Below are 13224 nucleotides of genomic sequence, written 5' to 3'. Positions count from 1 at the left end.
CTCCGCTTCAGGTACCAGTCCAGGGTAATATTGAATAAATATTATAGTGAAAAAACACTTATATTGATTTGACCCCCCCTGGGAATCAAACCCGGGACCTCCAGAATGGTAGCCGAGCGTGCTGACCATTACACTACGGAGGCAGACAAACGCAATGTTATCTTGATCGTTAACACACGAAGGAAAGGTGATCAGCCCTCCGCTTCAGGTACCAGTCCAGGGTAATATTGAATAAATATTAGAGTGAAAAAATCTCTTTTATTATTTATTAGACCTCTCCATCGGACTCCAACCCGGGACCTCCAGAACGGTAGCCAAGCTGACCATTACACTACGGAGGCGGATAGTTAGTTAGTTTATTTTAAATGTGTCTGTATAAACCAAAGTAAGTGCGGAATAGAGGCTTAAGTTTTCTACTTTTATCTTTACAATTATAAATAAAATATTATAATTAAATAAACTTTGTCATTACAAAAAAGTATATCAAAGGTAGGTATTACTTTATAACTTAATTTTTAAAAACAAATTGTAATATGAATAATTAAATCTCCAATACGTTAACGTTTATTTTTTGACATCTCATCAAAGATGAAGGAGAATATGGAAGTCTGGGCATTTACGGGGCTGACGACCGTCATAGGCTGGTTTAAGTGATCACTTTACATTCGTGTAACATTCACCAATTCTACCCATTGTTGACAACAACACTACTCAAATTCTTGGAAGTTCTATATAAATAAACCAATTTAGAAACCTTATTCTTGAATCACTAGAACTTCACTAGAGACATCTATTGGTGAGATGTAAAGAAGCTTTTTATTAAGCAGAAATTCTTATATTAGTATAACGTTAACGTTTAGTCTATCTTACAAATATTGTAAGTAGATAAAGAATATTGTAAACGAATTTATACGATACTCATTTTTTTATGCGTGTAGTAAATATTTTAAAGGATAAATTAAGTCCAAAAATTGTGCAACGATTTTCTCTTTTGTTTTATAGATCTGCATGTTGAAACATACAGTTTTGTATGTTTGAATCTTTCCTTGCATATTTTTAAAGAAGCATCGTATATAAGAAAAGATATTTAAATGTAAATATTTAGTACACAGGTCATGCGCAAACGCTAGTAAATTGTATTATGTAGAACGACATCCGTTGAGACTTTGGGATGCTGTTGAAATAATAAGTGATGCGTTGATGTACATTTTTATCGTAAACATTTTAGACGTTTTTATAATATTTTGGGTTTTACTTAATAAATTAAATATAAAATGTTAGTAATATAAGTATTTAACCACTCGCCGAGATTTTTATGTCTACCAGATTCGAGACATACCCGTCTCTTCGTCGGGATAGTTACTATATCAGCATGTAAACAATACTACCCGTCACCACCATAGCACTATTCACACACTAAGGGCGTTTGTGCACTACACGAAATTGCACGTAACTTTACCGTCCGGCACGTCAGTTAGCGTTTCAAAACGACGATTGGCTTGGATTGGCTTGTGCTTTTGTCCATCTTTTTTCGGGTCGGTGCTCTTGATTGGTGCGTGAACACGTTGCACTTAAAATCGATCACGCTGAACTGTCGTGGTCGCTTTCGTTTTTCAAAACCGGATTGCTGGACGGTAAAATTCCGGGTAGTGCACAAGTGCCCTTACAACGACACAAAATGTTTAACACATGCGATTGTGAGGTGACCCCTATAGCGCATTTTGGTCCTCGGGTCAGTCCAAGAAGAAGAAAAAATAGTAAATTTAAGAGTATAATTTTGTGCCCATATACACACATTTCAGGTATCGAATTTTGTTGAAATTTTACAATTAATTTTAACTAACTAACTAACTAACCAACATGCCGTTTCCCCGCAGGGGTAGGCAGAGAGAATCGATCGCCACACCACTCTATCTTTGCAAATATTCTTCGCCTCTTCTACATTCATGCATTTCCTCATACATACACTACGATTATTACGACTCCTGACCCGGCCGCTTTCAAGTATTTGACACACCTGATTGTGCCAGGTTTTCCTCGGTCTTCCTCGGCTTCTTTTTCCAACTACATTCGCCTCATAAATTTGTTTAACCGTTCTTTCCTCACTCATACGTTCCATATGTCCAAACCACACCTTTCTTAATTTTATTGATAGTGCTTATCTCAGCCTTGCATTCTTTCCTTATTTCATCATTCGAACATCTATCAAACATCGTTTTGCCACACATTCGTCTGAGGGATCGCATTTCGCAATTAATTTTACTCAATGAAAACACTTACTTGCAACATTTTGATCTCTCCGTATCTGGAACCTCGTTAACAGTCATACTGTTGATAGCCATGATGATTTAAAGAAATCACACGCGTCAATTATGGTATTATTGAAGCTGGCTAATTAAACGCCATCAAAATTCGTCCATTTTGAAACCGTTTTCGAATGCCTGAAAAATAAACATTTTTGAGATGACAACATTATATTATTCATATTATTTTTCGACATCTCATCAAAGATGTAGTCTGGGCATTTACGGGGCTGACGACCGTCATAGGCTGGTTTAAGTGATGACTTTACACACGTGTATCATATAATAATCCAGTATCCGATATGATACATAATATAATTGTTCACAAATCTGGATTATCTCCAATTATAGGAGTATTTTTGATATTATTTTTTGACAGAAAAGAGTTTCTGCTGAATGAAAAGCTCCCTTTCATCTCACCAATAGATGTCTCTAGTGAAGTTCTAGTGTTTCAAGAACAAGGTTTCTAAATTGGTTCATATATATAGAACTTCCAAGAATTTGAGTAGTGTGGTTGTCAATAATGGGAAGAATCGGTGAATGTTACACGTGTGTAAAGTCATCACTTAAACCAGACTACGACGGTCTGCAGCCCCGTAAATGCCCGGACTTCCATATTCTTCTTCGTCTTTGATGAGATGTCAAAAAAATAATGTGATAATAATAATTTAATTAAATTTTCTTATACTTTCACTTGTGGCATTAATTTATTTCTACGACGTCATTATTTATTTCTATATCGGGTTCTGCTTTGTGGTTAGATATGAGTCATGTAAATGGCTTGATAATAAGTAATGATATCGCTGATTGAATAATTGAATCGTCTCACGCAACGCCAGTTTAGTTAACATATAATAGTAAATAAGAAAAACGTTAATAGGTTAATGCTACCAGATTAAAATTGTAAAATAAATTAGCTCTTTTTATAATTATACCCGCATAGGATTTTAAAAAAATATATATTAAAGCTATAAACATAATTTTGACATCATAACATGGGTGAAGAAGAATATGGAAGTCTGGGTATTTACAAATCGCTCACTCCTTTCAAGAACGTCATAAATAAAAAATCGTAAATTTTCAGTTGTGCGTGTATTCAGAATGGCCAGAAAATGTACTATATTCCAGCAAAAGAGGCATATTTTTTAACTTAGTATTTACCCGCTACAGGGCAGAAAATGTTGTTTTTGCATTTTTAAGAAAATGTATTGTTTAATTATTTTTAACACATATTTAATATTTTTCAAATAGAGAAAAAATCAGGTTTTACCTAAAAAGATCTGTTGCACAGTGAAAAGTTCAATAAGTGGCTTGAAATTCATTTTTAAAACATTGTGTTATATTTTTAAACTTTAAAAACGTTTTCCTGAAAAATCAAGTTTTTTGATTTATGACGTTCTTGAAAGGAGTGAGCGATATCTGTCATAGGCTGGTTAAGTGATCACTTTACGTTGTGTAGTTGATGTTTTTTGTAGATGTATTTTATTATATGTACTGGAAATTTAGCGAAAAGGGTCTGTATTGATAATGTTGATCTTTGTTTTAATATTACTTTGATAATAGTTCTTTGTACTATTTTCACTGAGTTTATGATTTGTTATATGCCCCTTCCCATCCAATCATTCCATATTGGAGTAGTTCGTAAACAATCTTTCCTTATTTCACCATCCGAACATGTATCATACATCGTTTTATCAAGTTTTAATCAAATGAATACAGTTATTTTAGACTTATCGTATTTTGCCAGCAATGGTAAGATATATGTTTTCTTATGTCTATAAGCTTATTATTTTACTCTTTTACCTAGACATTTCTAATTGAAAACGTGACGCGACTTTGATACATTTGTTTAATCAAGGAAATTTAAATTGATTGGAAATTGTGAAAAATAAAGCTATGAGAAAAGTGCTTAACTGGTTACCTATAAAAACGAGACTAATATATAATAAGCTTATTTTTTTAAATAATTTTTTAAACCGTAAATTACGTAAATATTTTAAGAATAAAGTAGTTTAAAATCAAAAATCATTAACATATGTTAGAAATAAAGATTGTAAAGGAAAAAAAAAACTCGTATTTTACCACTGGAGTTTATATTATTATAACGACTACATAGTTTCGACATCTTCAAGTCTAAATATAAACTACATATATAACTCAGTTTATATTTAGACCTAAAGACGGAAGCATAGCTTCGGAAACTAGTCGTTATAATAAAATAAACTCAAGTGGTAAAAAACAAGCGTTTTCCTTTTACAATTTCATCATGTCCCACTACAAAGTAAATGCCGAAACAATAAATAAAGTATCTATCCATTATAAATCAAATTTTTAATTGGTGAATACCAGTATTTCTTACAATCTAATCCAAAATGCGTTTCGATGTATTCCGCATCGTTTTTAAACACCGTATTTGAAAATGATGCGAAATGCATAAAAAACGTGTCACAATACATTTTAATAAAATAATATATAATAATAAATAAAAGATATAAAGATAAAATAACTTTCTTACCTACTTATAACCCTTATCCGCACCCAATGGTGCATAGGGCACTGCATCGAATTGACGCAGTGTTACCTTGATCATTACTTGCATGAAGGCAAGGTGATCACTCTTGCCCTTCAGAAACCAGTCCAGGGTAATATTAAATAAATATTACAGTGTAAAATCACCAATATTTATTTTCACTCCCCTCTGGGAATCGAACCCGGGACCTCCAGCACGGCAGCTAAACACGCTGACCATTACACCACGGAGGCGGACATATAAAAGGATAAAAATAAAATAAGGAAAAGATAAAATAAGGCTGCCATTAAAAAAAATACAGAGTCGCGAATTTGTATAATGTATTAGGATTTGAATCTACTTTTCTTATGTCTATAAATTTTAAAGTAAAACAACAGAGCGACCATCGAAATAAATTAGTGAGGTCTGTTACAATTTGTGGATACACAGAAGTCGTTACAAGCCATAAAAGTTATTCCTGACTTCATTTCTCATGGGCTCGCATTCTATGTAAATCTGTTCTCAAGTTGCCTCGCCTCGATACTCATCTAGCCTTGAATAATAAAAATATTACATCGGAATTTTAATTCAGGAGTAACACCAATAATAAGACCGTGATCTTGATTCTTGACACTTAACACAGTGTGTTCCGAAATATACTGATATGATTTTTTTCATTAATTGATTCGGGAGTCACTTTGTGTTAAAATCTATCCTTTTTTAATTAATGTTTTACTTAGTAGATACCAATATTTCTTAAAATCTACTGTGACACGTGTTTCGATGCATTCCGCATCATTTTCAAACACCTTATAAATACGGTGTTTGAAAATTATGCGGAATGCATCGTAACACGTGTCACAGTAGATTTTAAGAAATAGTGGTATTTACTAAGTAAAAAATTAATTAAAAATGATTTTTTTATTTTTTATTAAATAAATATATTTTAAATATGACGCTAATTAGGAACTTCTAAGCATTTGCTAATTACTGGTTCATGGCGAATGGAATAAATAGGTTAAAATTGAAGCTGAGGATGACTGAGGAAAATTTAACATAATGATGTGTTTACATGTAATAGAAAGTGGTGAGGTCATTCGGTTCCCCGTTCTCTCTGCCTACCGCTGCGATAAAACGGCGTGATGGTTAGTCAATCTTTTTCTTCTTTTTCTTCATGGTGTAGACCTTGTGGCCTATTTTTAAGAGGGATTAGCATCCTGAGATGTTGATATCCAGCTGTCAATCTATCTATTTCGCGGTCTGCCCTGAAGTCGTCTACCTTGAGATTGGCCGTGCAGTGCAATGTTGGGTGGGTGTTTGGATGAATCAATTCTCCTCACATGCGCGTATCATTGTCTTCTTAGTTGCCTTCCCCACCAAAAGACATATTCGATTTCGCATATTTTTCTTAACCTGTTGTTCCTTACTCTATCTCGTATATTCTTGCCAGATATGCTACTTAGAGTCTTCATTTCTGAAGTCATTCTATTCCATATGTCCATTATGCGTCAAATACAGGTTTTATATATTTTAGGTTAGTTAATTAGTTTTAAAAATGCTACCAATATTCTTTTTCATTGTCTTGCATTTTCTTCTTCATTGTCTTATTACGCATATTCTATTCTATCTCGTAAACTCTTGCCAGATATGCTCCTAAGAGTCTTAATTTCTGACATTCTTATCGCGTTTTTTGTAACTGCAGTATCCGCTCTGCATTCTATCCTATTTGTCATGATGCGTCACACACAGGTTTTATATATTTTAGGTTGGTTAATTAGTTTGAAAAGTACTACCAAGAAATTCTTTCTGTAACTCTTGTGTGCTAGTTCCCGAGAAAAAAAGTTGAGAAGAGAGATTAGCTCCACCCTGTAAAAGCCTTGAAGCAACCTTTGTATAATTAATTTCACGATTTCCTGGGAATTTTAATTATAACGAGTCCATCTTGGAATCACCGTGTAGAATAAACCTGACGTCATACTTCTTTTATGAGATGAAAAATGATAGTAATTGTTTTATTCGATTTGTGCCTGAACTTTGTACCGTATCGTCGGTAGGTGTCATTCATTCATACCACCGTGTGATGACATTAATAATTCAGGTCAATTTTCTGCGTTCTGACACTTTACGGACAGTGGCGTAGAGTTTAAAATTGAATAATGCCAATGTCGATTAACACCCCACCCCTGTATTCACTACTGCTATTAACTTTTTTGACATCTCATCAAAGATGAAGAAGAATATGGACTCATATTCTTCTTCATCTTTAATGAGATGTCAAAAAATTATATGAAAAATGCCCTTACAATTGGAGATAGTCCAGATTTGTGATGAAATATTTGGACACACTTAAAATGTTGTAAATAAATTATCTGGTCAAATTATAAGCTACGATGATAAAAATAAAAATGATATTTTATGGCATTTCTCATGTGTGTATATATATATATATATATATATATATATATATATATATATATATATTTATATATACATATATATATATATATATATATATATATATATATATATATATATATATACATATATATATATATATATATATATATATATATATATATATATATATATATATATATATATATATATATATATATAATATATATATATACATATATATATTTATATATAAATATATATATATACATATATATATATATATATATATATATATATATACCCATACATATTATTTTTATTACTAGTAGTATGGTATATGTATATAAGATGGTTTGTATTTGTGTTGTCCAAAATTGAGTTTTATATAAAATCATGGGAATATAAAATGCATGTTTATGTAATTTAATACTTCACATACAAAAAATCCCCAGAATAAACAATGGAGTAACCGGATTTCCCCATTGTAAATAATATCTCTTCAAACGAAAAACTGACATCAGAATCAGTAACGCGTCAATGTAAACTGACGACTCAAAACTGTGAACACGAATGAAGTTAACACCTCAGATAGGGAAAACGAGGAAATGATAATATGATGGATATTTGTTGCTCCAAGGATAGAAGGAATTATTTTTACTTTACTTGGTAAATACCACTATTTCTTAAAATTTATTCTGACACGTGTTTCGATGCATTCCGCATAATTTTCAAACACCCATAATGATAACCCATAATTAACAATATGACAATGACTAAAGCCTCCCCCCTATTGTCTATGTTTCCACAGATTAAAAAATAAATAACATCCAAAGGACACAACTCTATAATTTAGATTTAGCTTCACATACGTTGTTTGAAAATGTTGCGGAATGCGTCGAAACGTTTCACAATAGATTTTAAGAAATAGTGGTAATAACAGAGTAAAACTTATATAAAAAATGAATAGATATTACCGTAAATTTACTGCCAAATCAATGCAAAAATTTTAAGATTATTTTAGGTCATTCCTTTATGTTTTGTTTCGTTTATTAAATAATAATAATTTTTATTTTTTATCTGCCCGAGAAAACATTTCCTTATAAGTAAAATAAAATTCTAGATTTTAGATATATTGCAGTATTTAACGAAAAATACTATATTTGTAAAAATTCCTTTATTGGATACTTTTGAAAAAAAAAATCACACGTTACAAATCTAATGTTATTTTTAGTGGTGTGTAATGGTTACAGTGCTAAGCTACCGTGCTGAAGGTCCCGGGTTCGATTCCCAGGAAGGGTGAAAATAAATATTAGTGATTTTTACAGTATAATATTTATTTAATATTGGGTGTGGATAAGGGTTAGAAGAAGAATAAGTGTCTAATAAGTGACCATTTATTTTTCGGTTTCTCGATCGAGATGTATTTGTTACTTTTTCTTCATTAATATTTCCTTCTAGCTTAAGTTTTTGAAATCGATTTGTCAAATACATTTAGAGCTATATATTTAAAAAAATGTTACAAATTTTTGTGCACGGATTAGCTTTAATTTATAGAATCCAAAAATCTAATACAGTAACGGCTTTTTAATTTTATTTAATTCGATAACCATGTCTATTATATTATTTTATATGTAATGTTGCAATTTTTTACAGGGACTATGCTTATTGAACTGTGTCAGAATTGACAGTATACCTTTTCGTTACAGTTCGTGCTATAGATAATGTCATACAATTTGAACAATAAATTAAAAATAAGGCCTGTTTGAACATAAACTTTGTGCAAAACGACTACTAAACGTACGAAATAACTCGATAAATGCAAATTCTGATAAAGAATACTGAACTCATTGTTATATTTCTGAGAAAAAATATTGGAAACAACATGTAAATATTTATTTCGATATCGGCTGTTATCAACAAAATTCAACGATAAAAACAACAATGCTTACCTTTATTCAATAAAATCAGTTACACAGCTCACAGAATGAAATTTATTAATATTATTCGTAAAGAAACCACTTTAAATCTTGTAAGTTTTAGATTAGTTAGCAACAATGCTAACCATTATTTAATAAAACAGTAATACAGCTCACAGAATGAAATCCGTTCATATTACTCGTAAAATAATCACTTAAATCTTGGAAGTTTTAAATTATTTTGCAACAATGCATACCTTTATTCGATAAAATCAGTAAAACAACCCACAGAATGAAATTTCCTAATATCTTTCGTAAAGAAATCACTTTAAATTTTGGAAGTTTTACATTATTTTGCAACAATGCTTACCTTAATTCAATAAAATCAGTAACACAGCTCACAGAATAAAATCCATTAATATTATTCGTAAAATAATCACATAAATCTTGTAAGTTTTAGACTAGTTAGCAACAATGCTAAACTTTATTTAATAAAACAGTAATACTGCTCACAGAATGAAATCCATTCATATTACTTGTAAAATAATCACTTAAATCTTGGAAGTTTTAAATTATTTTGCAACAATGCATACCTTTATTCAATAAAAACAGTAAAACAACTCACATAATGGAATTTCCTAATATCTTTCGTAAAGAAATCACTTTAAATTTGGAAGTTTTACATTATTTTGCAACAATGCTTACCTTTATTCAATAAAATCAGTAACACAGCTCACAGAATAAAATCCATTAATATTATTCGTAAAATAATCACATAAATCTTGGAAGTTTTAGATTATTTAGCAACAATGTTAACCTTTATTTAATTAAACAGTAACACAGCTCACATAATGAAATTTACTAATATCATTCGTAAAGAAATCACTTCAAATCTTGGAAGTTTTAGATTATTTACAACATTTGCTTACCTTTATTCAATAAAATCAGTAGCACACTCACATAATGCACTTTGATTCGTAAAATAATCACTTAATTCATGGAAGTTTACGATTATTTTGCAACAATGCTTACCTTTATATAATACAATCAGAAGCTGTGCTCACAGAATGGTATTTATTAATATAATTCGTACAAAAATCACTTAAATCTTGGATGTTTTAGTTATTTTGGTATGGTAACCCTGGGTTGTGTTGATTTCTATTTAAATTTGGCGGGATATTAACTAAACTGTTGATAGTTTTAGGTTAGGAATTATATCAGTGACGTCCGCCGTCTGATCGTCAAACGTTGAGGCGAACTGAACTGATTGCACTGAAGGATCCGGTCAGTCAAGCCGGTTTGAGGTCCTTCGGACCACGTGTTAGCTGTTAACCCTGCGATGACGGTGCAGACCAATGCGGATGTTTGTATATTTAAATAATTTTATTTATTAGATGATTTATATAGCGCCATTTTCGCGAGAAATCACCTCAGGGTCGCTTTACCATAAACATCAATTTTAACATTTAAAACGACATAATTAAATACTTACTTTATATTATTTTTTGACATCTCATCATTGATGAGATGTCAAAAATAATATGAAAACAACTCCTGAAATTGGAGATAATCCAGATTTTGTTAACAAGTATTTGGACACACTCAAAATGTTGTGAACTTACTTTATACAATATATTAAATGTTATTAAATGACTTTAGTTTGAAAATTTCATAATAAGGCGAAACAACTGCCACAAATTTATTTAAATGTGTTTTTTAACAATGAAATACATTTTAGTAGACTAAAAAAAATCAGTGTTTGATTTTTTTTGCAAAAATAAATATTTGTGTTTTTATTATTTACACAAATAATTCAATCTCATACTATTTCAGTGAGCCCAAGCGGCTCATTATTAGAAATAGGTATCAAATTGTGGTAGAGTGGGTTCGAACCAAAAAACTCTGACTTAAGAGTCCGTGACACTAACCACAGGACCACAACCCGACACATAACATTTAATATATAAATTAAAATTTCTTCAAATTAAACGCCAAATCCATAAATAAATACTTATACTTCACATCATCAGACTAGATGAACAACAGTCTGATGGAAACACAAGTCTAATGATGTCGGCTACGATGAAACCTGGTCGATGGTCAATGTGCAATAAAATGTTTGTGGAAAAAAGTACAATATGGTTGTAATTTTATTGTTAAAAAAGTAGTTCCACCATGACATGTCAGTACAAAACTTAAAACATCAATATATATTACAAAATAATACTGATAATACTTATACATACATACATAGTAAAATAAAAATATATATATATATATTTAAATATTTATATTATTTCAGATTCTTACAATTTCTTAAAGAAACAATATCCGAGGTAAACAAATAACACTACAGAAAAAAATCGAGAGAAGAAATATTTTTTTAAAGACAAAAAATAACTTTTATAAACTCACTACAAATCTTTTGTTAACACATTAATCACGTAAACCGGTTTCGAAGCAAACAGCTTCTTCCTCAAGACTTGTATATATATATATACATACGTTTATATATATATATATATATATATATATATATATATATATTTTTTTTAAATTGGAAAATCAACAGAATATTTTACAAAAATAATATAGTTTAGTAAAATTTAAAAAAATAACATTCCAATTAAAGGTTTTCACTTGAGTAATCTAAAAATAAAAATAAAAATAAACTGTCATGTACAAAAAAGTATAACTACATAAATAAACTTTCATTACATGTTTTTTTCAAGTAATATAAATTTTCTATATCAACTGGTCAAATGGACATCCACAATATTTCTCTTAAACGTATTAAAAGAAACATTATTGAGGTCTATTTCATTAATATGAAACACTATCTACTTAATAAACAAAAAAAGGCGGCTGGGGTTTTGGGTTGTTTGAGTTAAGGATTGAAAAATTATATTAATTTATAATAAGTTAGTTTCTTGAGGGTATTTATAATAAGTTAGTTTCTTTATGTATTATGTATGGGTGCCCATTAAACTATTCACAATTCACGCACACTAGAACAAGACCGACTGTTTTATGCAGGTTATTCTCTTTTTTATACGTTTAGTTAAAAAATATTATGAAGAAGCCCTATCCGGCCACACGTTGCTGTGGCTTAGTCTGATTAAATGTAAAAATAAATACGAACGTATCCGAATACAAAGTTGTGTAAAAATTTTAAGTCAAAGATTCGAACCGTTATCCGCACCCCAATGGTGCATAGGGCACTGCATCATATAAAATCAGTGTTATGTTGATCGTTAACACACGAAGGAAAGGTGATCAGCCCTCTACTTCAGGTACCAGTCCAGGGTAATATTGAATAAATGTTTAAGTGACTTATATTTATTTGACCCTGGGAATCGAACCCGGGACCTCCAGAACGGCGTGCCGAGCGTGCTGACCATTACACTACGTAGGTCAAAGATTACAAATCTAAAATTATTTATTTTGTTTATTGTACTTCAAAATTTGGGGCAAAAGTTTGAATTATATAAGAAATATAGAAATTATACGTTTCCTCAATATTTTGAGTGTGCTTTTGTTCACGATTTTGGGTTTGTTCACATATTATGTAATGTAGTTATGATATTTGATATTTTGTAGTGTAGTTGTCAAGCATAGGTGTAATGGTAAATGTTACTTGTGTACATAGTCACTTAAACCAGACAATGACAGCCCTGTAAATACCTAGACTTACATATTATTTATTGTAACTGCAGTCAGTTGGTAGAATTCCATATTGAATTGTTGGGTAATATATCCAAAATTAAACATGGTTTATTTGGTTGAATTCTATATTTATTTATGTATATTTTAATACGTAACGCGTTTCGTCTTCTTAGGACATTATCAAACACTCAGATGTCGTGTTTAATAATGTCCTAAGAAGACGAAACACGTCACGTATTAAAATATATTAAATTATATTAAAACCCTTATCCGCACCCCAATGGTGCATAGGGCACTGCTTCATATAAACGCAGTGTTATCTTGATCGTTTCACGCATGAAGGAAAGGTGATCAGCCCTCCACTTCAGGTACCAGTCCAAGGTAATATTTAATAAATATTACAGTGAAAAAATAGCTTATATTTATTTGACCC

General features: G+C 30.7%; 1 protein-coding gene across 2 annotated transcripts in view; it reads right to left on the bottom strand.

The window, feature by feature from the left end:
- LOC148307728 (glutathione hydrolase 1 proenzyme-like) overlaps positions 1-10418 on the bottom strand; it is a 62777-nt gene extending 52359 nt beyond the window's left edge. The window contains exons 1-2 of one of the 2 annotated variants that reach the window (XM_088262885.1): positions 10158-10418; positions 2281-2441 (exon numbers count right to left, since the gene is read on the bottom strand). In XM_088262885.1, coding sequence (XP_088119011.1) covers positions 2281-2342 — 62 coding nt within the window. In that variant the 5' untranslated portion in view covers positions 2343-2441; positions 10158-10418. Of the gene's footprint in view, positions 1-2280; positions 2442-10054 lie in introns of both variants that reach the window. The other variant, XM_088262886.1, reaches the window with a different exon arrangement.
- Positions 10419-13224: the final 2806 nt, after the last annotated feature.

This window comes from Brachycentrus maculatus, unplaced genomic scaffold (genome assembly GCF_059751285.1).
Source record: "Brachycentrus maculatus isolate JH-2025_06_01 unplaced genomic scaffold, ASM5975128v1 h1tg000190l, whole genome shotgun sequence".
NCBI classification, from domain to species: domain Eukaryota; kingdom Metazoa; phylum Arthropoda; class Insecta; order Trichoptera; family Brachycentridae; genus Brachycentrus; species Brachycentrus maculatus.
The sequence above is the reverse complement of the archived record's forward strand: the minus strand, read 5'-3'. Positions and strand labels throughout refer to the sequence as shown.